The sequence below is a fragment of the Rosa rugosa genome, chromosome 3, assembly GCF_958449725.1.
Source record: "Rosa rugosa chromosome 3, drRosRugo1.1, whole genome shotgun sequence".
Classification (NCBI taxonomy): domain Eukaryota; kingdom Viridiplantae; phylum Streptophyta; class Magnoliopsida; order Rosales; family Rosaceae; genus Rosa; species Rosa rugosa.
In genome coordinates, this window is record NC_084822.1 from 40,449,700 (window position 1) to 40,462,721 (window position 13,022).

At 37.9% G+C, this 13,022-nt stretch overlaps 1 protein-coding gene across 2 annotated transcripts; it reads right to left on the reverse strand.

The window, feature by feature from the left end:
* Positions 1-17: 17 nt before the first annotated feature.
* LOC133741454 (CLIP-associated protein) lies at positions 18-10,122 on the reverse strand. Of its 2 annotated transcripts, XM_062169348.1 has the most exons (21): positions 9,474-10,122; positions 8,609-8,764; positions 8,441-8,503; positions 8,177-8,245; positions 7,848-8,001; positions 7,137-7,298; positions 6,621-6,718; positions 6,272-6,346; positions 6,090-6,158; positions 5,880-5,965; positions 5,683-5,800; positions 5,486-5,584; positions 5,048-5,405; positions 3,108-4,903; positions 2,730-2,831; positions 2,022-2,126; positions 1,862-1,936; positions 1,705-1,773; positions 1,388-1,456; positions 1,053-1,154; positions 18-474 (listed from the first exon to the last, which is right to left on the reverse strand). In XM_062169348.1, exons 1-21 carry the CDS (start codon positions 9,804-9,806, stop codon positions 313-315), a joined length of 4,320 nt encoding a protein of 1,439 aa, XP_062025332.1. In that variant the 5' UTR covers positions 9,807-10,122; the 3' UTR covers positions 18-312. The 2 variants fall into 2 exon arrangements, with proteins under 2 accessions (XP_062025332.1, XP_062025333.1); XM_062169349.1 differs by lacking the exons at positions 18-474; positions 1,053-1,154; positions 1,388-1,456; ... (1 more) ...; positions 1,862-1,936; positions 2,022-2,126 and adding an exon at positions 2,270-2,440.
* Between the last annotated feature and the right edge of the window lie 2,900 nt (positions 10,123-13,022).

Here is a 13,022-nt window from a genome sequence, read left to right on the forward strand (position 1 = left end):
TATGAAGCTAAAAAATGTAATCACTCTATAAATGGTAATGCAAAACCTTTCTTTTATATATAAATGATTAAATGCTGTTTGGGAAATCTAGATTACAATATGTGCGCTGTAACACTAAATGTTTCCCACAAAATGCACTCTACCTCCAAACCAGACACATAAGAATTTGAAAAAGAATGAGAATACAAACATGTGAAAACCCCCCAAAACAAAAATGAATAGAAAGAAGCGAAAATGCATTCACACAATATACAAAATACAACAGATGAACTTGGCAACACCCAAACCCACAATTCCTACCTAACTGAACTGCTAATCATGGTTAGTGTCTATTGGCGTGCCTGTCCTCGCCTGTGAAATTCGATTAGCATAAATAGTCACCAACCGTAACTGTGTGCTGTTGAGCCCCTCCAGATATGGCAAGAATGCTTTTCCAAGCATGATATATATATCAACTAAACAGAAGACAACAGTCTGCAAAGCACAGCATAGATTGCACTAATTCAGAAACAAAGCACAAGAACATATACAGAATACAAATATCCCACTGAAGTAAATTCGAGCAGTCTCTATTTTAAGGGCATAAAACCACAACTGTTGCAGAAATCCAATCTCAACCTTCTATGGTTCCAGAAGGTCCTACTGCAGGTTCGGGTGGTATTGAACAAGTGCAGTAGTATAAATGTTCCAACTTCTAAATTTTCAGAGCAAATGGAAGAAAGAAATAAATTGACAGGCGGCATTATCAGACAGCTTCAAGTTAATCAGTTACAATCAGCTCTCCAAACTTGCTCTGAATAAAATAGTCTTTAAAGACGATGAGAAAGTTTCAAGAAATTGAACTTGATTTAATCTCAGAAACACTTTCACAGATGGCAAAGGTATGGGAAAAAAAAAAGTAAAATTAAAGGGGAAAAAAGAAACAAAAATAAAAACCTGGAGAACTCATACCAAGCAACTTAAGGTCTAGATCATTTGTGACATTTTTCATTTGAATGGTCATTGCTAATGCACTACAGGGATTAAGGGATAAGATAAATTAAAGCCCTTACCTTGCGAACATCAGCACTCTGATTTCCAAACGCTTCGAACAGTGCAGGCAAAAAAGATGGTAATTGAGCCATTAGTTCCTCCTGTGAAAGCCTGCCTACAAGCTGAAGAAGAGAACAAAGAGGCTTAGCAAGATAGTACTTGATAGATACCGAGAGGGTAATGTGAATTGTTGGAAGAAAACAGATCACTCTTTTCTCTGGAAAATAGTACATCTTTGGATGGGGAAGAAGTTTCCAAAGGGACCACAACCAATAAACATCCGAAATCTTAAGTGTCTATGCATAGTCATAACCATCCAAAAATTTCATATAGATCGAATACATAAGTGTAATACCTTTGTCAAACAGTTTATGCAAGTAACAAGAGTTTTCTCATCTTCAGTTACCAATAAAGGGACAATGACCTGCAGCATCAACAATTGACAACACCACACATTAGTAAATAGAAAGGCAAGAAGCCAAAAGTTGACACAATTTTTCTAATGTTTTTGGATTAGTGTTCAGCCAATGACTTCTTTGACTGTGGAGCACACATATTTTCTTCACCTTTCTTTTTTTTTTCTTTTTTTTTTTCCTGTTTTATCAGGAACCAGTTTTCTTAGTGCTGCTAAAAATTTCACAAGGCTGGGAGGGAACTGAAATGGATACATACACTTAAACATCTGAATGGATCATACTGTGACAGAACAATACTCAAGCAGTGCTCTGATTCATTTGAAACCTGAACATGAAATAAAATAAGATTAGTTTGAGACATGAAAAACAATGCAAATAAATAATAAAATTAACCTTAGTTGAATAAAAGCTACCTGGGGAACTAAGTCCTTTGTAACATGCAGCAGCTTCTCAATTACGATCTCAATAGAATCTTCCATTGCAGCTTTCTGAAAAAAAACAAAACCAATATCAGCAATACTAGATTGGAGGATTAAATGCTCTTCACATCATGCAACAAAGTAAATAACAAACCTGGTTCTTAAGCATTTCAATAATCAATGAAAGAGAGAGCTCCCGGATGGAGGAGTCAAAATCATCCAACACCTCAAGTACAACTGTCAAAATTTGATTGAAGTACTGCACAGATACCGCAAAATAATCATTAACATAAGATCCAGAGCACTTGCATACACCAAAGATCTATACTTACACAAAACAAATATATAGTTTGGATCTCTCGTGCAACAACAATATGCAACACCCCTCACCATGTTGACTTCTCTGTGCTGTCAACACAATCAATTGGCCATTGTGATCAAGATGTCCCCAAATTGAAATCCTAACTATTTTAGTATTGTATAAACTGTTAGGCCAATTCTTGATATTGTGTTACCCTCAATGCTAAAACCGTTTGAAGCTGTCCGTCTTCTTTTCAAACAAGAAAATTAAACCTACCACATACAATTTACAACATTTATAAAATAAAATAAAACAAAAAATAGAAATGTAGAATGGTAGTATATGGATGAGTTCTCCATGTTTGCGGAACATTCTCCGCATGGAAAACTGGTGAGTTCTTTATAAAATTCTCCATGTTTCTTTTCATCAATATCCTAACAATTGCCACTTTCTCATTTTCTAATTTATCTCGACCTTCCTCACCCCCCATCTGATTATAAAATTTAAGAGTTTATACATGCATTGAATGATTAAGTGTGCCAATAATTGAGACTAACAAACCTTGGTCCAAATAGAGTGGTCATTAGTTTTAGAAGCTTCGATTAGCTGTTGAAGTGCACCACGCTTACTTTCTGCAGGACTTTCCTCAGTTCCAGTGCTAATCTATAAACAGAAACAAAACACTACTTATATAAGGGGTAAAGCTCCAGAAAGTGCAAATTTATGATCAATATTTTTCTTGACACAACAATTGACTGTTTACATGTTTAGAGAAGCAAATCACTAGTGAAATCATTCTAATGTCTTACTAAGGATTACTTTTTTAAAAACTAGAGTTTTATCACAAAATACTAATAATAACTTATAAAAAGAAAACGATAAACTTACGATTTCAAAAAAAAAAAAAAAGTTTGGAGGTTATAATGTCAAAGAACTCACCAGGTGGAGTATCTGAGGAATGCTGGGACCTGAGTCTGGAATGGAATTAACCTTTAAAGCTTTAAGTTGGTGGTGATTCTGGTCCAAGTCGGTGGAAGCTTCACTATGCCCAATGCTCTCAGCAGCCCCAATATGGTCCGAGTTCAAAACCCCATTAACATCCAGGGAATGAGTATGCAAACTTTCTAAATTTACTCTACCTTCGCCATTGTCCAGAGGGCTAGTCCAGGAACCAGAGCTCTGATTCATGGCACTGATCATGTAAGTTGGATCCTTGGATTTTGCATTGAGAACATCAATGTTAGAACCAGTCTCAAAATTCTGATACAAGTTTTCCCCAGTCTGATCAGAAGCTGCTTGGCCAACCGAGCCAGTGACCAAGGCTGTTTCTTGGGTTGAACTCCACTTCCTGCCACCATCACTATCAACTGAACCAGCAGAATACCTCCCAAAGAAATGACTCTTCTTTGAGGCACTAACATATCCTTCTTCGGAAGATGTTCCAACTGCATCAGACGGATCATAAGAAGACTTGCGCTGTCGCTCTTTCTTGTTTTGCAAAAAGTTCATAAGGTCCACTTCGATGCGAGGAGTACTTTGTTTCAAGGCTCTTCTCAACGAATTTTGTTCTTCAACTGACAAGCTAAGAATAAAATTCAAGACAGCTGTTGGATCAAAGTGGGAGTATACAGAGATTATGCATGTAATAGCTGCCTCCTTTAGTTTAGTGTTTTTATCATGGACCAATGGTGTCAACTTCGAAAGCCATAATTTTAGGATGCCACTATTACCAGAACCTTCAGTATTCACTGAATGCTTGTTAAATGAACCAATAGAAAACTCAATAACAGCTAATTTAGCCTTTGGTGACCTCTGTTCATCTAGTGAACGAAGCAAAGCAGGTAACAGGGAATCTACACTGTAAGTCTTGCCAACGATGACCAAAGTTGTTGAGCAAGGTTGCCTAACTAACTCCTTTGGGTCAATTAACCGTGAGAAAACATGAGGTAGAATCCTTTCCATGTAACTTTCAAAGGGCTTACGGCATGATGGAATAATGTCTGCAAGTGTTGAAAGGGCTGCTTGTGCAACTTTGTGGTGCGGATCATCCAAGTGTTGGAAAAACAACTTCATTACTTTCTCGAAATTCTGAATCACTTCTTGAATTCCTCTTTGGCCTTGCTGCAACAAAGACCGAAGATAATTAAATGCAGCAACCCTAGCTGACCAGTCTGAAGATGAACTTAGTCCTTCACTCAGAGCATCATTTAGCGATGCTGGACCTTCTACATAATTTGCCATCTCCTGTGAGAGTTGGCTATCATCAAAACTTCTCCTCCTGCCTGCAGATATCCTTCCTGTAGCATTCTTTCTTAAGAGGGGCCTTTGAAAATTGGGGATATGGTTATTATGTGAATCCCTAAAGTTTCCATCCCTGTGAGATGTGTCCAAATAATGCCTGTCAGCTTGATGATTCATAGTTCGCCTAGCCTCCCTACCGTCAGTATTCTCTTCAATGAAACCCCTTTCGTGGATTCTCTCAGAAGCCCTCTTTATGTTGTAGGATGAAACAGTTGGCAGTGTTTCAGCTGATAAATTACTGCGATATGATGATTTAGCAGAATCTTTGGAAGCTTGAATTTGCGTAATGATATCAGACAAAACCAGGCCACCATTGCGGTTACTACCTTTGTTACTTGAGGTGGTTGAATCTGTCATTAGAGAGTTTGAAAGATGATTAGAAGCTGGGACAGCAGCAGGGAATGGTGGATCACGAGATGATGGAGGGTCAACTCCTGCACTAGGGGCAAAAAGAGAACAATTTAGCCGCTCACAAATCAACCAGATTTTGACAATTCAGATATATAGATTATCTAATGTGTTGGCATACTGAAATTCACAAGTTATATCAAGGTGAAAGAAAGTAAGATATTAGGTACCTAGATCCAGACTAGATGACCGGAGAGTTGAAGAATTATGTCTGTCAGACAACTCCAAACCTCTAAGCATGCTTTCAATTGCACTGACCTTCTGTTTGCTTGCATGTAACACACTTTCCAGACTACGCTCAGTACCTTTACCATGTGACTTCGCTTGTGACAGATGAAGTCCTGAAGAGAATGAAGTCCCAGAAGATAAACTTGAACTTCTATCCATTGCAACAATAGCCGAAGTTCCATATCCAGGTAGATTAGCAGAAGCAGATGGCTGGGGAGTAAATGCGACCGGTGTACCCCTATCACGAACAGATGGAGAAGCATGTCGCCTATGTATCCCCCCATCCTCTTCATTGATTAACTGTGCAAATTTTTAAACATGAATACAAGAAGTTGACTACAAAATAGAATCAAATTATCTTTAAGGTTAAGAGCACATACCCTTTGAATAACGGGATCAAATAGTGAAAATAGTCGTCGGGAACGCTCTGGCCAGGTTTTTGAAAACATTCTATAGCACATTCTTGCAGTTGAACGGACCTGTCAATTACACAGGGAGGTTCACATATGATATCCATGACATTTAACCATTCCAAATAAGTCATAAAATACAAGATATGAATTGTTGAATTGAATACCTCGCTCATTGCATCTGCAACACAACATCTTATTAGATCTTCATACAAATCTGCCGATCTCTGTATTTCAGGTTCATCGGCCCAATACTCCAGTATCAAAAGTGCATAGTCACAGCACCTACAACACGAAATATTAATGACTCAAACAAAAACAAAGTCTAACAGCACCCACATATAAATTAGTGTCAGATATATACCTTGCTCGAAGTATTGCATTACGGTCATTCTTTGCACAATCCGCAATACGAGGGAGCACCCGAGCAACTTTACAGTTACGCAACATCTGGGAAGCAGAAAGGAAGAAACACAAGATACTTTTTCATAAACGAACGATTTTCTACTTACAAAAAAAAAGGTAAAGGTAAAGGTAAAAGTAAAAGTAAAAGGATCAATAGAATTGTAATTACCGTTTTTATGCAGTTATCTGCAGACTCTGCAATTACAAGTACAGTGATCACAACCAGCTTGAAAAGGACCTGGTTACATACGATAAATTAGAGTACTGCTTTTTCATCACTTGAGGATTTTTACTTTTCTTTTCCCCTTCCATTTTTAAGGATTATTTTTGGTCAGATAATTATGAACTTACTGGAATGAAAATCTCTGCATATGCCTCAAAATCTCCCAATAGCTCCTTCGACAAAAAGCATAACAAATGGCAAGCCTAGAAACAAATCAAGTTAATCATAAGAACCCCTTGATGCTATAGGAATAAACAGAAAATATCAAAGAGCAAATGGACAACATGAACTAGTGCCTTTGACAGTTGAACCACTGTTTATATATTAAAAGAGCTAAACATCCTAACCCAACAGTCCTACTGACAACTGCAAAAAATTGCAAGAGCTAATACTACAGTAAACTGCTCACAAAAGAAAGCCAGATATTGCTAAAGTGATTTTGAACCAATAGCCTAAAAGAGGTTATTAGTATAATACCTGCTTCACTATGCTAGACCTTCGATCAGATAACTGTGTGTTCAGAGGATTCACAAGTTGCTTCAAAAGTCCCCGAAATGATTGATAATCAGCAGCACCTGATAGGAAGTGATTATTAGCAAACTCTACACCAGAACTACTACATGTATTTATCATATCCAATATTTAGTGGCCAATAATCTATTTTCCAACATGCCATTTCACTATTTATTACTTCGAACATGCAAAGATGACAGTGTTGGGAGAAGAGAGAAAAGTAAGGAGGCAACAATACTTTAATCAGACATCGACTTTGGGACACAACAAAACAAAAATTTATTTAGCATTCCCACGAGAAGTGCATGTTTAACCGAATATGCAATAAATAAGAATTTAAAGTTACAAGTAAAATGTATTAAGACAATGCCTAAAGAGAACCACAGCAACTGCCTGAAGCATGAATTACTAAACATAATCTCTCTGCATCTGCAAATATTATACTGAAGAAATTAGTAAGAGAGAGTAGGGCAAAGATACCTCCATATACAAGCCCTTCTATTCTCTGCATTGCAGCAATCCGAATTGACCAGTCTTTCTCTGGTACAAGGGTAGAAGCTATTTTCTCCACTTCTCTTATTAGTTCCTTTTCAGAATAAACTTTTATAGGGTCTACAGATTTTACAGTTGGATCAGTTTCCGCTGCATAGGACAGATGAAGAAAACAAATCAATATTATGTGAATACTCAATCTTACCTGTTCAATGGATAACACATCATATATTTAAGGCCGGATTCAAACCACTATTCTATAGTATAGAAATTAGACTTTAAAGGCAATTTTTTACAGTGGCTATATATTTCAATAGCGACTAGTATTCACATGATTTAGAAATAAAATTTCTATTCATTTCCAACATCCCAAAAAATATTTCACCTAATATGCAGCAAATATACATAAATGAAATTTGAATAAACAATTAAATAGATGAGGCTATCACAGAGCTCTAAATCGAGAAACAAGAATTAAGATGGTTTTCCATGATAATTTATAAAGAAAAATAATCAGCTAACTTTCAAAACTAAAAACAAAGACAAGGAAGTATTGTTGTGACAAGAAAATTGAGAACAATTGATTTTTGGAAGAAGATTTAACTTCACCATTACTATGTATACCAGGTTCAATTAATCACTTCTGAGCAAGCAAATAACATCATGGTGTCCCCAGAATTGAACGAAAAGCATTCTCACCTCCAAATAGAGATACCTCCCTTGAGGAACTCTTAGCCTTTGGACTATTTCTCTTTGGGTTATGGCTCAAGGGCTTTGTTTCTACAGCAGCAAGTCCATCTGATGAGCGATTCTTAGGTTCAATCCTCTCTAGCCTTGCATTAATATCCTTCACCTGCATTGCAAATTGAATAGAACCCAATGAGCAACTAGCATCAAATAACATCCGGAAGACATAATCAATCATTAACAATATTTGAAGTACTAGGAAAAGATAACGACAAAATAAATATGGGAAACTGAACAGCAATTAGACGTCAAATTTTCTCAGTTAGATATTAGATACTCACCATGGACATGGGAAGATGGTGCCGCTGAAGTTCATCACGGAACTGAGTCCCTGCCTGCGTATACATCTCCTGGGAATTGGAATAAGTATAAAAGTCAGATTACATCAACAAATCCAATCCCAACCTACGAAAAATTTAAAGATATACTCTACATAGCATGGCTTCAAAGCATCTAAGGAGGACCAAAGTCACCAGGTGGTAGCATAAGAAGAAAAGTTTTAATATAGTGCATTAAACTGAAACTATAAGACCAGAACCACTAACCTCAATGCACAATATAGCTGCGTCCCTTACACCGGGATTTGAATCACTTAACATCTGCAGAATCTGATATCAAAAAAATACATAATTAAATTAGTTTGTTTCCCATGAACATTTGAACTAAGTAGAAAGAAAATTGATTGTCTTGTTCATAGAAGTCAGCAAACATACCGGAGGAAGTATAGCACGCTGAAGAGGAAGTTCGGTTGATGCAAAAAGTCCAATTGCTGAGGTGACAGTTCGTGCAAACTCCTCTCTAACTCTCCAACTTTTGTGTGCCCAGGCATAAGAACCTGCTCTTTCAACAATGAGTGTTGGAGAAGAAACCTGCAGCAGAAGGAATGTGACATTTCAGATTTGGTAACTTTCAGTAAAACACCTATTTGTAAGAAAGTTGGGATATATTTTGAGAAATGACAGAAGGAAACAATAAAAAATTTAAGCATCACCAAAGACTACAATGGCAAAAAGACTATAAACACTACTATAGTTGCTAACTTCTACTAGCTTCAAAGAAAAGAAAAGAATAGTATCAGTGGCGGACGGTTTCCATATTTTAAATTTCAAATGTGTGAATGTACAATTACATATTTCATATCATCTGGAAGATAGAAACAAACTGATTGGGTAGACCAATTGGAGCTTAAGGAAAAAACACCAGAACAGTAACCAGTAACCAGTAACCAGTAACCATTGAGATGTGTCTGCAGTAAACGCAAACCAGCCGAGCACCAGAATAAACATCTAATGTGGCTGTTAAACTGTAATTATGAATGAAAAATTAGAAACTACACCAATGGGATCCCAATCCACTAAGAAATTCACTTCATTAACTAGTCACGAGACCAAAATTTTCCCACATTTAAATGTATTCTCATGTAAATTAAGAGGGCAAATGAGGAATCAACATCAGTACAAGTCCAAAAGTAGCAACCAAAACGATTCGGGTTCGGAATCAGTCAATTCTAGCATGCATCAAGTACATTTGAGAAAATTGAATCAAAAATGTGGAGGGGCAAGAGAGGAAGGAACAAACCTCCATAAGAGTAAGCAGGAGCCTCCGGGCGGCGTCACGAACGGGCTGCTTGGCATCGCCGAGGCGCTCGACGACGGCGGGGACAAGCGCATTGAAATGAAGCTTGAGATGGTCGCCGGAGAGGACGGCGGCGGAGGCGAGGGCCTGAAGAGCGCCCTGGGAGACTCGGAAGTTGTTGTCCTTGAGAAGATCCATGCAGCAATCGACGAGCGCAGTGACCTCGGCCGAAGTGAGGCTCTTCCTGGAAGCTTCGAGAAGCTGGTGGAGGCGCTCCACTCCGGCCATGCGCTCCTTGGTGTCCTTGGCGCGTGCGAGTTCAAGCGCTTCCTCCATCGGGGCGTGATCTGGTGCGGACCGGCTCAGATCTGGCGAATTCCGGCGTCGGAGTTAGGGCATGCGATTCGGTTGGTGAAGTCAAGTGAGTCAGTGAGAGAGAGACTGAGAGTGAGAGAGAGAGTGGAAATGTGAGAGATAATTCAGAGGAAGAGTGTGGCTGAATTTACAGGGGGGCCTCTTCTTCGTCTCCGAGGCTCGAGCTTAGAGCAGGAGGGGCTTGCTTCCTGGTTTAGATTTTTAGAGAGAGAAAGAGAGAGAGGAGGAGAGAGAGAGAGAGACAGGGTGGTTTGGCTTTTGCTAGATTGAAGGAGAAGGGATGAAGAAAACACGATGTGGTTGAGAGAGGGGCAGTTAAGAGCGTTACCCCTGGTGTTTTTGTAATTTACGGATTCTACCACTGTGTTCTGTACTCGTTTGGTAGTTATTACTACAGTGAACAACAGTCACGGTCTTTCTTTTATTTTATTCTTTTTTTTTGTCTTTAATTTTTTATTGGACTTGACCTTGGTTAATTATTTCATGTACACCTTTCAAAAAAAAAATTATTTCTTTTTTTTTTTGAATAAAAAAAAAATTAATTATTTCATGTCCAAAGAAAGAATCTGGTTTTTTTTTTTTTTTTTTTAGATTTGAAAATAAATGGTTATTCCAAAAATATTTCAAGCACAAGTTCCAGAAGAATCTGGTTTATTCCTGGTTTGGAGGGGTTTTAAAGAGTAATAAACATTTTACAAAGGCAAGAGAGATCAAGTTCCTAGGTGCATTTATAATGCTTTCCATAATTTTGTGTATTATTTCAATGTGTATTAATGTGTTGCAATAAATTGATGTCTATTGGATTATAACTTGGTGTTTCAATATTTCTTAACTAGCATTCTCCATACATGCTCTGCATGTCAGCATGTGTAGTAGTTTTTTTTTTTTTATTTGAGAAAATAAAAAAGAAAAGAATTGAATAAAACAGTTATTGTAGAGAGAGATAGTGAGAGAAAAAAGTGGGTTGTGGGATAACTTTTTTTTTTTTTAAGAAAAATTTATTTTATAATTGTCGTATTTACCATTGTGATTTAATTTATTATCAAAGTATTTTAATCTTTTAGGGTTATTTTTGTCAAAATTTTGAGTTTTGGCTAACAAAGGCTCTTCTATTAATAATAGTATAGATAAGGGGAAATGATCATTTATCTAATTTTAGCTTAAAAATTGGCCACTTATCCAAACACTCTAAGAGATTGTCCACTTACCCAAACACTCTAAGAGATTATTTCTCTAATACCCAATTAAGTATTTTTTATTCTTTTTTATTTATTTTTGGGACAATTTTGCCCTCTCATTCTTTGTCACTTAGTGAGAGAAGTCATCAGAGACCTTGCCGGACTCCGGTGACCAGTGGCCGGCCGGGGACTCCGGCGACCGGTCACCGGAATCCCGAATCCGGTCGCCGGACTAGTGATCGGATTCCGACGTCTGAATTTATTGCCCCCTAATAATATCCAATAACCATATTATTGCCTCCCAATACTCTTTTTATTGCCTCACAATAATCATATTATTGCCCCCAAGAATCATATTATTACCCTCCAATAATCATATTATTGCCCTCAAGTGAATTGCATAAACTCTCAAAACCAAAATGAATACACTACAGACACAATTGATCAATTTATATGTTTAATTGTACACGTAATTTTTTTTCCTTCCTCATTCTCGGAGCTCACAGTATACAAAAAAAAAAAAGTGCTCTGGGCACCCACCGGAGTGTGAGGCAGGCTGGTTTTTTTGCCGATGCTTCCCCGGCAGCAGTTTGGGGGTCGTGACCGGATTGGGCGGCGGAAGATGAGACCGGTTGGGTTGGAGGACTAGCCGGTGATTGGCTTATCTCAGGTATGGCTCCGGGCGGTGGAGAAACCAGAGTGGTGGTTGTGCAGAATTCGAGTTTTGGATTGACCCGGCTGTAAGATTCGCTTTGTTTCGGGTCTTTACGGAGGCGGTGGCTTCCTTGATCTGCTGCCTGTGCTCGCTAGGTTCTTGCCTCCGAAAATGGTTGTACTTGCAGATCGATCGGAGTCCTATTCGAAGCAACAAGGTGATCGAGGCGTCTGGTTCTGCAAGATCCGATTCGGATCCTCTTAGTTCGAATCCGATCACTGCCGGAGGTTGAACTTCTCCGAAAGTCACCAAACAACTGTGGCCTCACCGTAGTTGAGAGAAGGAGAGAGAGAGAGAGTCTGAGACGAGTTGAGAGAAAGAGAGAGAGAAATCGGTGAGGGGGGAGGAGAGAGAGAATAGATCGAAGAGGGGAGGGTGGAGAGAGAGATGAGTGTAATTTATTAATTAAAATGAGGGCAATACTGTCAATAGATGTTAGATTGGGTAAATGAGAGTAAAAAACTCTTAGTGGAGTGGGCAATTTTTAGGCTAAAATTGGGTAAGTGGTCACGGCCCCTTTTAATAAATATCAGAGGAAGAGACTCATGATATATTTCTCCCGAAAGGGATTTTGTAGATCATGCTATTGTTGGACGCATTTTTAGCTATTAAATTTGTTTTTAGTCTTCGGTTGACTCTCAATCTTACAGTTGTAAATGTGTTCAATATCCATGTTGACGACATGCATGATAAAAAATAAAGAATAAATAAAAAACTGGAAAAGTATAGTACTATATGGACAAACTTTGATCATGTTAATAGGATAGCTCCAAATATAAAACGCTAGTTGGTCAATACATTAGCTTTCAAGATAAATATATTCAAAAGTTAAAAAAATGATACTTAAAAGAAACCAATGAAGCGATAATTCTCTTTTGAACTTGCTCTCAAATCACCTTGAACTCCTTTGAAGAAGTCCCTCTTCTGTAACCCTGCCATAAACACTAATTAAGATATCACTACCAAAATAAGATTGCATACATAGCAACCCTACCCGGAACAAAGGCAAACATGGACACAAATAGAGGCATAGTGCTTCATATATATAGAAATCGACGCAAAAGCGCATCTGATTCTGAACGAGGAGATCCGACCATCAAACCAAAAGGGAGGAGAATCAAAGCCCGGGGTTGTTTTTATGTGAGACCTCCTTTTTTTTTTTGAAGGGAATGTGGGATTTATTATTATCATTTAATCTTTACTCTTGGGGTAGGCCAATTTCAACACCCAAGTGTTAACTTCGTCTTCATGTATGACAGAAGATGGCAATATCCACTTCATGTT